This window comes from Adelges cooleyi, unplaced genomic scaffold, assembly GCF_023614345.1.
Source record: "Adelges cooleyi isolate 19-005CV unplaced genomic scaffold, UGA_ACOO_1.1 ACOO_flye_CR_arks_rails_tigmint_CR_PRNA_2, whole genome shotgun sequence".
Classification (NCBI taxonomy): domain Eukaryota; kingdom Metazoa; phylum Arthropoda; class Insecta; order Hemiptera; family Adelgidae; genus Adelges; species Adelges cooleyi.
In genome coordinates, this window is record NW_026095860.1 from 891,506 (window position 1) to 904,327 (window position 12,822).

At 31.2% G+C, this 12,822-nt stretch overlaps 1 protein-coding gene across 3 annotated transcripts; it reads right to left on the bottom strand.

Annotated features, from left to right (window-relative positions):
• Positions 1-1,469: 1,469 nt before the first annotated feature.
• On the bottom strand, positions 1,470-12,575 carry LOC126833640 (phosphoserine phosphatase). Of its 3 annotated transcripts, none has more exons than XM_050565082.1 (6): positions 12,315-12,575; positions 7,078-7,216; positions 3,318-3,452; positions 3,092-3,237; positions 2,839-3,000; positions 1,470-1,955 (listed from the first exon to the last, which is right to left on the bottom strand). In XM_050565082.1, exons 1-6 carry the CDS (start codon positions 12,421-12,423, stop codon positions 1,867-1,869), a joined length of 780 nt encoding a protein of 259 aa, XP_050421039.1. In that variant the 5' UTR covers positions 12,424-12,575; the 3' UTR covers positions 1,470-1,866. The 3 variants fall into 3 exon arrangements, with proteins under 3 accessions (XP_050421039.1, XP_050421040.1, XP_050421041.1); XM_050565083.1 differs by having other exon boundaries at positions 12,279-12,422; XM_050565084.1 differs by lacking the exon at positions 12,315-12,575 and adding an exon at positions 7,302-7,524.
• Between the last annotated feature and the right edge of the window lie 247 nt (positions 12,576-12,822).

Consider the following 12,822-nt stretch of genomic DNA (forward strand, 5'->3'; position numbering starts at 1 on the left):
AAAAGCGTTTACAACACATTTGCTCGCTGCTTGAAATTTTTTTTTTTTTTTAACGGTCATATTTAAAATTTAACGATCAATACCTTAAAATCTTAATAAACCCGTTTTAATGGACTACCTATATAGGTATTTTGTAACAATAACCACGTTTAAGATTAGGATGAAACGCGACTAGTAAAACTGTTATCTTAACAGACGTTATAACGGAATGGTACCCATTAAGTGAAGAGATCTAAGATAAAGAATAATATTATTTTATTTATGAAGTATACATGACGTGTATTGTAATATTTTAAATCGATAGGTGCTAAAAATACAATTTCAAGCACATTGGCTTTAATTTTTTTTTTTTTTTAATGTCAAACTGGTCGTTTATTAATATTATTTTAGTAAGTGTCGAACATTGCTAGGCGACGGCTTTTGTTAAGCTTAATTCTGTTGCCGTCTATTATCCTAACCCAACAATAAAGGTATTAGAAAAATGTACTTAACCGTCAGAATATATACAATATACATGTAGGCGGTTGTCAAGTACAAACAGTAAAATTAAAAAAAAAAAACATACAAAGCAACACTCGTTTTTAACACGGTGAATGGATAATTGTGAATTATTTAACGCGGTTGAAAATAACATAATAGTATTTTACCGCATTAAAAAAAAACATTGATGATGTTCATGAATGTAAAGGCCTGATTTGTATGCAATAAAAAAAAAAATATTAAAAATTAAAACTAATGTCCCTCAAAAGATGAATATTTTGAAATAAAATAAGCTAGAGTGTTTGTTTTGCATTTAATTTCATTTTTTAACTCGGTGTTTTCAATGTAATGTTGTAGTAAAAAATAATATTTTAGTAATATACAGTACCTAATAAAGTAACACCAATTAAAGCCAATAAGAATTACTACAGAATAGTGCAGTTCATTTTTGCTAAAATCCAATAAAATAAAGTTCAAGTTTTGAACATAAATTCAAAAGTAATTAAGTAGATGCGATTATTTTATAGGATTATATTCTTTAGTTTTGTTTTGAACATATATATTTTTTTTTGTTCAGTCAAAACGAATAACATAAAGTTATTGAAACTTATAGTATTAAGGAATTTAAAATTAAAAATATTTATAAATAGCAAATAAAAATAAAATATTATTTTTCAAAAAACTAAAAAATATATGACTTTTCCTATGAACTTTGTACGAGAAAAATCCATCAAATTACAATTTTTTTTTTCAAAAATCTTAATTAATAAAATCTACTTTCGGCAGTTTCTTAAAATAAAATTTATCCAAGTTTTAACGATTATACTATATATGTTTTAGCAAGTTATACACACAACGAGTTACCGTCGATTTTTGTATTCAATTACAAAATAATCACCTTAATACATAAAATATGATTTTAACGTTATTCGTTTGTTTGGAAAATCGTAGATTTTCTCATCAATTAAAAACGAAATTTTTACAACATATTAGTTTTTACTATAGATTTATTAAGTGGTCAAATTGGTTTGTTTTTTTGTTCCTTAAAATTATTGTTAATACATTTCCAATAAAATATATAAAATAATATTATAAACAACAAATAATTGTATTTATATATATATCTTTTCATCACAATAATTAGAATAACAACAAATAAAACAAAAATAATTAACTATACGAATAGTTCTTAACAGTGTGCGTTAAATAGTAGTACCGAAGAAATGTACTCATCACTCGGTCGCATTGTTTCAAAATATAGAAGCAGGTTTGTTAGTTCTTCTTTCAAATTAAACGATTAACTTTTGTAATAATAATCATAATAATATATCACTTTAAGAATATTAAACCGTGGTTATATATTGGTTTGCAAATTGTGTGTAGAGATCACATGGCATCGATGAGTTCTTGAAAACTCTCGACGAACCACTTAGACTTTGACTTCACTTCTTCTCGTGCTTTGTTACCACCAAATCCTGCCAAAAGAAAAATAATTTTTAAATATGACATAACATTAACATGATTAAACAGTGTAAGTTTGTTGAATTAAACTTTAACTGATCCTCATTGTTCGTTTCTTATCAGCCGATTTTCTTATCAATAATCTCTTATCAGCTATCAAGAGATAATCTATTTCCTCTTATCAGTTCTCCAGGAAATGTCAATTTCCTTTCATCCCTCTTTTTCCTCTTATCCCCACTTATCAATTTGCCATTACGAAATACTAGTCGGCTCCCTCCCAATTATCCTTGCCCGGGTTAATATTAACCATAAAGTGACAAACAATAAAGGTATAGAAAGGTATAGGAGCCAGGACACACTATGACTGAAAGAGTTAAGTTATAATTGAATTGTAAATTTCGAAAAGGACCCATCTCGAGTTTTGATCAGAATTGATTTTTCCGCGTTTTTTTCATTTACGGAAAAGGGCCCAAATCTGTTTTCTATTGTGATGAAAAAAACATCCTATTTAACAAAATTAAAAAGAAAATCAGTTTTTTGAGTTTCCTGAAAAATTTTAATTTTTCGGTATGAGCCCTTTTCGAAATTCTCAATTCAATTATTAACATGATTAGGTATGTTTTATAGCTGTGGTGAATTCAAAATTTGCCGTTCACCGTCACGGCCCCATAACGGGTTAGCCGATGTGTCTCCTTATCACGCTTCCTTATCTCTTATCACTTATCCTTATCACTCATCCTAATCATAAACTATCAGACGGATTGCGTGAAATGTCCAGTTAACATTAGGAGTAGGGTTTTCTTGAAGAGAAAGGAAATTTCTTGCACTCTTTTTTCATTGTCGAGGGACTACTTTTGGGACACACTACAAAACGGATACGGTGCACTCTCAGCTAACCTATAAATGCGTCGGCAGGAGGACACGCTTCCAAGTCGGTTATACCGTCTCCGACCATGACCAACTTGGAGTATCCGTGTTTTTCTTTCAACAGCGTTATGACTTCGGCTTTGCCGCCGTTCTTCGAGGTCGGTTCTTTTTCGTCGAATCCGGCATATTCGCCTGAGCATGGAAAAATCGAAAAACAAACGGGTTACAATAATTTTTTGGAAAAAAAAAATGCAACTAAAAGCTACATTGGAACTGTCGTTACCGCTCATGAAAAACTTCAATTTGTTGGCGTAAATGTGCTGGAGCGGAACGCCCAGTTCAATCGCTATCGGTCCGATTAACCCACGAAAACCACCGGATACCAAGTAGACGGGTACGTTTTTCTGTTGCAATCGCTCGACGAGTGTCCTGATAAACCAACAAATCTATATCTAACGCTCCTAGATAAATACCGTAAGCTCCGCATGCTTCGTGGGTTTTTAATTTACTTGATGCCGGCCGTCAAACTGAACGGGTGTTCCCTGATGAAGTCCCGAATCTGCTGCAACGACGGCTGAATGATTTGCAACCTCGCGGCCAGTGCTTGCCTGAAGTCCATGCCACCCGACATGGCACTGCTAGTCCTGTAGCAAAACGGTAAGGTGAATTTTTGATCATAGGTTAGGTTTGGATAGGTTAGGTTAGGTTTGTCCTAAGATCAAAACGTCTTCCGGAGATCCAAATGTTTCACTCTAAGGATTTTAGAAGACATTATGGTCCTTAGTGGCATTTTGATCATAATCGATTCTGAGGATGTTTTCATCCTAGATGTCACAATTCAATTTGGTTCTGGCACATATGGATCTTTAAGAGATTATCAGTATTATACCAGACTATTCTGCTTAGACAATTTCGTGACACCGCGGGATAGGTCAGAGAGGAGTGGAAAGACGGAAGGAGAGCTTCAATCTAATTTTCAGACCATAAATCCTTATACCTAAGGCATTATTTATATTTATGCGAAACACAAAAGTTTCTAACCCTTCTTGAGGAGTTTATATTTTCGTGGGTTCTTACCGAATATCAATATTACTGTACCTAAAAACTGTGTCGCACAAGTTTAGCTATAGTTATTGTTGTCAGTTTCAATCGTATCTACACTACAAGCAAGTACATTTGTGCATTGATTAGATTCGCCCTCGTCAGGATTTCCTTATCAGCTCATGTTGCATACAAGCCCAGGAGGGGACAGAAAACGATTTAGTCATCCATTTATTATTATTGAGAGAAACAAAGTCGATAAAAATATCACTGACAAGACGAACATTTGGAAAATGTGAATGACGACAAATTATTGGCAAAGCAATACTCGACAATTAATAAACCCGAGTTGTCATAAATTACAACTATGACAGACCGCAATAAATCGTCCTTGAACTACATGATGTAAACGGCATTCCAATTAAGCGTAAAAAAAAAGAACTCAAAAGAATTTAACCGCAATTAGTTACACAAAGTCTAATAATTACCGAAAAGGGCATTTGTCAAAGATCCCCATTCACAAATGATCACATTATTTGAATTTAGACGGGACTAGAAATATTTACATACTATTATAAAACTAAAATTGTTAATGTTTTAGTTTATCGATTAACCTCTCCCTCCCCCTTCAAACAAAAATCTATTAGAGCTTAAATAAGAGGTTTTCTCTATATGACATTTATAAGATAACTGATGAATATTATAAAAATATATGTTCTAAATCATATTTTTGAGTAATAAAGCCAGGCTGGATTCTAAATGAATAATAAAAGTATGTATGATAAAATAAATACATTATGTATAGTACACTGTTTTGAACAAGACGGTGTACTATTTATTATATAATCAAATTTTAAATTGAAATCTAAATCAAACATCAATTATAATACTATAAAACGCGGTCAATGATCTAAATATTTTAAACGCATAACCGATTAAAAAATTAGCCTACAAATAAAAGGTCAGGGGAAATATCATAGTTAATAGTGTAGCGGTTATCATTTCATTCAATCAGATACAATGTCAATTTTTCACACTTGGAAATTTTGTATTGAATTAAATAGTAGCTTATCAAATATTAAACAAAGCGTTAATTTATTTCTACTCACTTTTTCCACTCATCGACGCACCAATTAAAAACCGCAAAGATATAAAATATATGTTGTAAAAAAAAATAGTTGTTTAAATTATTTAAAATTATCAGGTTTAAGGGTTTTTCTATTCACCCAGTTCAACATTATTATATTATTTTTATTATTATTAACAAATGTTATTTTCAGTCGTAGCTATATTTTTTTTTTGAAACGCATAATAAAGTCAAAATTAAGAAAAAAACATGGCTACCACACAAGTAAGGTCAGTAATGATAATAATTAGTCAAAAAAATATTTATTAGGTACTCATTTTTTAAATTTTGAATACAAATAAAATGGAATAAAAGTTTCAATTCGTAAATTTAATCATTTGAATAATTTATGAATAAATAACAAATCGCAAATAAAGCCGATATATTAATTGGTAGTCATTATTTGTTGCTCGTTATTTATCTGTCCAATTATTCAAATGGTCTAGCCTGTGTTGACTTTAAAAGATAAAAGTGTAATTTTAAATTATTATGATGATGTGTAATTAGTATACATATTTTAGGTCTTAAATTATCGACTAAAACGTAGTAGTTTTACCATACACAAGGCAGCAAATACTTTTAGGGCCTCCAAGAGGTTTTTTTTAAACACAACTAAACACATGTATTTTCATATGATATACTACTTTATCCAATGGAATCAGATAATATATTAAAAAATGCACGATTGAAAAAATACGGGATGTTCAAAGTCCCAGAAACATACATTTTTTGATAGAATATCAAGTTGTGTATGAGGAAACCCCCGAAAAATGGATTATTTTCGTTATTAATTTTATTGTTTTTAAAATTGTTTAATACTTATTTGTAGACTGAATCGTATACTGAAACTTAACACCGCTGAACCGATTCCTTCAAGCGTCAAGTCAATAGATGCTTACCCAAAAGGCACTTCATTGGGGGCAAAATTGAAAAAATCACCCTTTACCCTTCAAAAAAACGAGAAAAACACTAAAAAAAACGTACAACTTAAAATTACTGCACCCTTGTAACTATTTTAAACGCATCGAATTAGTACCAAAACCGTATGGAATATTCTTTAGACATAGTAAATGATATTCTTTGACAAACTAAAACATTTTTCATCCGAGTCTGCAACCACGAAAGAGCATTTTCATGTCTCGTTGAAGTACCGAATACATTTAGAGTAGTGGTAGAGTTATAGATAATGAAATAGTAGGTATATTAACAAGCTAATATTTAAGGTGGCTAGTAAACATATCAAGTTTCTGGCTAATGTTTTAGTGTTTTCATAATATCTGGCCTTAAACAATTTTATAGAGAATTTGGCCCCTTCAACTATTTTAGTTTAGTTTTATTTAGTTCTAGTTTGATCGTTGTAAATACAGCACATAATTTAAAATAACAGCGTAACACTTTTTTCGGTTATGTGCCAGAGCTAATTCCCACACCCATCCCCAACCCCAATACCACCTTCGCCCCTCATCTCTCCTATCTCCTACCCCCTATCTCATAACTCCTATATCTTACCACTATCTCCTATCTCTTACCCCTATCTCATATCTTTTACCCCTATCCCCATTCCCACCCATTCAAAATTGTTGAAACTTGAGTGGGGTATTATATTTACACTATTTATATGACTTGAGGTTATTCCCACTTGAATGTCTTGACTAGTTCGCCAACGTTTCGGAACACTTGGACGTTCCATCTGTTCAGGGCTGTGGTTCAATGTTGCTCGTTACGCCCTCTCCTGCAGACTGACCGATTCGCTTCTGTGGGCGTAGGTTATATACCATACCCCCCACCGCATTCTTCGCTTCCTCTTGCCGCTGCCAGCTGTTTTCTACGGCCACGTCCCTTCGCCTTGGCCGGCTACCGCATGACTGATTGCCGTTATCAATTGGCGTTGAAGCGTTGGCGAACTAGTCAAGACATTCTAGTGGGAGTAACCTCAAGTCATGTAAATAGTGTAAATGTTTGGATAATGTCAAAAATCAGATTCACAAAGAAGCGTTTATTTGTACGCGGTTTTATCACTTTCAGGTATACATTATTTAATTCTTGTAGACCTATAGACCTAACCTAACCCGACCCCTCTGTATTACTGTTTGTATGCTTACAATTTTTCGACTTCCGGTCCTTTGTTACAAAATTTCGCCAGTTCGTCGATGGCTTCTTCTTGAATGACCGTAGAGTCCACGTCAAAGCAGACGGCATCCGCTTCTTGCCAAATTTGTTTTACCGCTTCCGTCATGTTTCCTGTTCCGGAAAAAAAAAAACATAATAGTATAATAATATTGTCTAGAAATATAGTTGATTCCAATTTTTGATAATGATTTTTTACCAGGAGTTGACCAAAAGTATTTACTTTTTACCAAAAGTAAACACTAACTACTATAAAACGCAGTGTTTGCATGCCAATTGAGAACAATCAATTTTCAAAATTAACCATGGTTACCAAAAAAAAAAAAAAATTGCGCAAATATATTATTATTATTATAAAATATTTTTATGTATAACTTATTCTCAAAGACTAAGTACAAAGAGATAGGTCGTTAATGGATTAATAAAACATTTTAACAAGAGTGTTGCATCGAGCGTCACGATTTGAACTACACTGATACCGGTGGCGTGAGTCTTGTGTAGCTATTGTAATGTATTATTATACAATTAGTCAATTATGTTTATGATTATAAATACCGCGACCGAATCGCTCACATTCATTGTCTATTTATCATGTTACTGTTTGACAATTTATACATAGCTATCAAGAATGTGCCCTACAAAAAAATTCAACCTAACTTAACTGCTTTGTCTTCAAAGCGATAAAGAAACGACATAACCGCGAAATTACAAAATATAATTTATATAATTTTCCACTTGGACACTAATACAATTGTAAACAAATTATGCAATTGAACTCCTTATTTAACTATCATATTTTTTTTTTCAACTGTTACAATTTATAAAACAATGGGCGATTTTTGTTAAAAAAAAACATTTGCGTAACGAGATAATAATTAGCTAAATTATGAACAATTTTTGTGATCCAAGTATAAAGCAAATCTTCCTGAAATTGTCACTATAGTATTTTTTGTATTTCATGAAAAAAATAAAACCATTTATACGAACATAAACCTTTATAACCTAAGTAATCTTGCCGCAAAAATTGGGCGTTTGTCGTGCAGTTTACATGCCGCATTTTTTTTACAAAGAAATGATGTAACTAGTATTATTTTTTTATTAGTTTCTTAGGTTCATCTAGAAAATATTGTTATAAATTAAAGGTAAATATCAATTAAAAGTCATTAGGTCGAGTTTTTTTTTTACTGTTTGCAAACTTTTTTTTCAGTTTGAAAAAAGGGATCTTGAGAAAATTGCGCTTAAAGTTTAAAACACTAAAATATTAATAGACGTTAGAGATTGATGAAACTGAATAATGTATCAAGGATATATTTTTAAAAGGTTTGGGTACCTTTTAAAAAACTATTATAAAAAAAACACGTGTGTAATTTTACTCAAGACATTCATCTACCGTTACAAATAATTAAACTTAACCTAAAACGTACTTTATTGGGGCTAAACATTAAAAAAAATCACCACTTCTCTGTTAGAAATCGAGAAAACCGCCCTAAAATAATTACACACTTTCAACTTAAAAAAATCAAGCACATCACTTTCAAACGTGATGTATGTGATGTTTTTTTTTTTTATATTATACACTACTAATTGATAAATAAAACAAACGATCAAAAAACGTTTACCCCAGAAGGGCGAGGAGGAGGGGGGGGGTAGTTTTGGGACTTAAAGTCTAATAATAAGACTAACGGTAGATTTATGCCGGGTCGCACCAAATATTTACACAGAGATAAACTCGTTTAACTGAGGTTAAAATAAATTCTGTTGCATAAACCATGTTTTAAATTTTATCCGTTGTTCAAAATGTACTTTATCACGAGTTAAATTACAGGGTCAATAATCGCTGTGTAAAAATGTATTTATAGTTAAATTTTCTTATCAATGTTTTGCGTTGAAGTTGTGATAATGGAAATGTGCGTTATCAGTTTATTGGGTCATTGATTAGACCCACCGACTTCTATAGCATAGACCTATAAAGATACAACATGAAAGAGATAGGTAGAGTTGTTAGGTTTCCCATGGAATAAAAATGTAAAAGACATACAGCCATTTTTACCATCTATTGTTAAATACACTCTTCACACAATGTTAGTTAACAATTCATTTAAATTTAACATCTGGTTAAATGAAATAAGTTTCACCGTGACATTATTATTGTTAAATTCTATTTGTTAAGTTAACAAAACGTTAGTTGGGTTACCAAAGCGGTTACATCGATTCCAACGTTCTCATTGGTTATTAAGTATGTGATAACTGATAAGTGATTGTATTATTTAATTTGTCAGTTTGTTATTATTTAGCATTTTATTTTACTTTCTTTTAATGTTACGGTTTATATAAATAATTTATATATAATTTTTTATTCAGTAGTTCAAGTTCAGTAAAATAGGTTTTTCTATTTTGAAGGCCTAAAAAAAGGTAGGTAGTGATAAGAATTATTTTCATTGTTATACTCATGGATAGGCAAGATATAATCATATTATCTAAATAACAAAATACAAAAAATTATGATATTTGAACCAATAATGTAAGTCTGTGTCCATTCCATTTTACTTAATCTACCTACATAAAATGAATTTCTGCTTACCTAATAAAGGGTTATCGAAGTTACTTTTCTATTGTTTTTTCAATACTCAATATAAAGAAGTTCCTCATTAAATGTGGAATTTATTATTGTATATTACTAGTAAATTCAATCAACAAGCATTTTTTTTTTTTTTTTAATAGCCTTCATTTGCAATATGACGACTCAACGATTAAATCAACAAAAATTATAAAACAATTTTAGAACTATAATAATATAAAAATTATATATAAGTACTACAATATATTTTAACATGCCGATTGACTTTTTAACAAGCCGATTTCGGGTGATTAATTTAACAATCGTTTTAACAATGTGTTAAGGCTAACAAATCTCGATGAAACCCAATTTTCACTAACTAGAAGTTAAATGTAATAAACAATAAGTTAAATTCTTAACAAATGTTGGTGAAACCGGCTGATGGAATAATAAAATGATATATATATATACACACACATGGAAATATAAAATAATTAAACTATATTTAATTATTATTTATTATTGTGTTATTCAAAGTTGTAAACCATTTAAGTATTTCATTATTTTGTCGGGTATCCAATACTTTCGCATGATGTATTGTTTTAAATAGATATGTATAGTATATCGGTAATAAATACTTAAAAAACATTACAATTTCATTCAGATTTTATCAATGAACATTCTGTTTTACTTTTTATAAAACGTTTAAGTATGTTTTGGCAAATAGTTTTTCTGTACAAACTCTATAGACAATTTATTGTTGATAAAATTATTATCGTACTAAAATATTGTTAATATTGTTTTACATACTATTAGAATGTATTGGGAAGTACCAACGCGAATTAAATATTTTAATAAGACTAATTAAAAATGTTTAATATAAAAATTTCGTTATCGGGTATTATCACATTACTATTTCTCCGTGATATTATTTCTTCCATGCCATACCTAACAACTCTCTCTGTCTCTTTTTAACGATGTCGATATGCGTACCTCTCTCTCTACTATCAGTCCATTTTTTTTATAGGTCTATGTTCTATAGAAGTCTGTGATTAGACCCTGTATGATAATAATATTAACTCCTACTGCTGTAGGATACCATTTATTTGATAACCAATGTACTGGTAACAACATGAACATACAACAACGTTTTAGCGACACACGTAAGTTTAACACATGTTAATTTAACAAAAGATAAAGTTTAACAAAAGTTAGTTTATTACGGTGGTGAATAATTTACCAATAGATAACGTCAAGTTAGGTGCAACCGGGCATTAGTGTTTTTCTTAAAATATCAAGTCTCCCCTCTTCTATTAAATCTAACCGTAATAATTCATAAATTAACAAGTCGCTGATACGAGTGAATAAATTAACAATCAACAGGTGTTTGGAAAATATTTACTATCTCATTATTTATTTTTTTTTTTCATTTGATTAGCACGGAAATTAAATTTTTTAATTAAAACACAATTCTAACATTGAAAAAAAATTCCCTAAAGCTAACATACGACACTCGAAAACCCTTTATCTTTGTAACTCGTGATTTATATTTTATTTAGCAAGTTATCAGTTTTAATAGGTTGTAACGCGATAAAAACAACTTTTATCGTGTAGTACCAAGACGGTCATTTTGAAGTGGCGGATTATATTTCAGCTTTTTAAACTGTAGCAATTGCAATTATTTTTCCAAGTCAAATAGAAAATTTAAACTTCCCGTGTTAATCAAATGCAAAAAAAAAATTCACCGGAAAGAACTTGGGTCTTAGAGCATGGGCGCAACTAGGGGGGTTCTAGGGGGACTTTAGCACCTCTAAATTTTAATAATGTACGTACTTTTTTTTTTTAGTAAATATTTGAACGGTTTGAAGATTATGTTTAGTCGGGTATACATAATTTCAGCATCCCCTAAAATGTAGGTCTAGACTCTGGGTGCGCATAATATGTAATATTGAAAAAATCGAATGCGGTTTTATTACTATTTGAACCACATATCTGAGAAACAACGTAAGTCACCAAATATTGAAAAATGAGATAGCACATGTGATACGTTTTATATTGATATACGCATCATGTGTAAACGTTTTGGAGAGAAATATTTAATTTTAAGATAGTTTTTCATTGTTTTTAATTTTGTTTTCTCTTTTTCGAAATACTAAGTCTGTATATCAAAATTAAATTTAACAAAGCATTAATGATTAATATTAACTATCAATAAAAAATATTGTATTGCAGTAAATTAGTAGTTTTTTTTTTTACTCATCATTGGAATAAAGGTGAAAAATTAATATTTTTAAATTTAGTATTATAGGTAAACACGCCTATTTATGATTAACTACGTGTATTTCAGAATGAACATAAGTCCAGAGTGTTCACTACAGTAATAAAACCACACATTTGCATGACGGAAAATCATGTATTCGAGAAATGACGTAAGTCCAGCAATTTCAAACGCATCCCCCGAGGCCAGAACGAGGTCAATATTTTTTTTTTTTTTTTTAAGTTATGTATCCTAAACGAGCACTTTCCATTGGATCTTTCAGTTTCGACGATATATAACACTGGTAGCGTTAAAACAGTTTTTTTTTATTGTTTTCTCCTAATTACATTTTTCGGACTTACGTTGTTCCTCAAATATGTGGTTCATTCACACGGTACCTGCAATATTGTGTGGCGGTCGTGTGATAAATCCGACGGCGCCTTTTCCAATTGAATTTGACCGACGTCCGTGCCGTTGAATGAATTTCACCGAAGTCGATAATGACATGTAATATTGCGAGTATCGAATTAATTACACTGCGACAGGTATGGTGCGAAACAAACGTGGTGTGCATGGGCGAGTACGGTTTGCAGGTATCGATTGCACGGCCGCGTGCCACGGACCGACTGCGCATGTGATACACTCGATATTCATAACCCGAATCTACTAGTACTTACCACGAAAAAAAAAAAATAAAAAAAAAACTAAACCCACAAGGTTAAGATCACGGCCGACGTCGTCGTCGTTCGACGGGTGGGGATCATACCGTGTGAGCGATTTACGGTCGCTGAACTACCAACTGCACGACACTATAGTGTAACATGATAATATTATCATGTAAGCCGATCGCCGATCAGTTCTGCCAACACCACCGCGCGCACGACACGATTTTTCTGTGCTAGGATT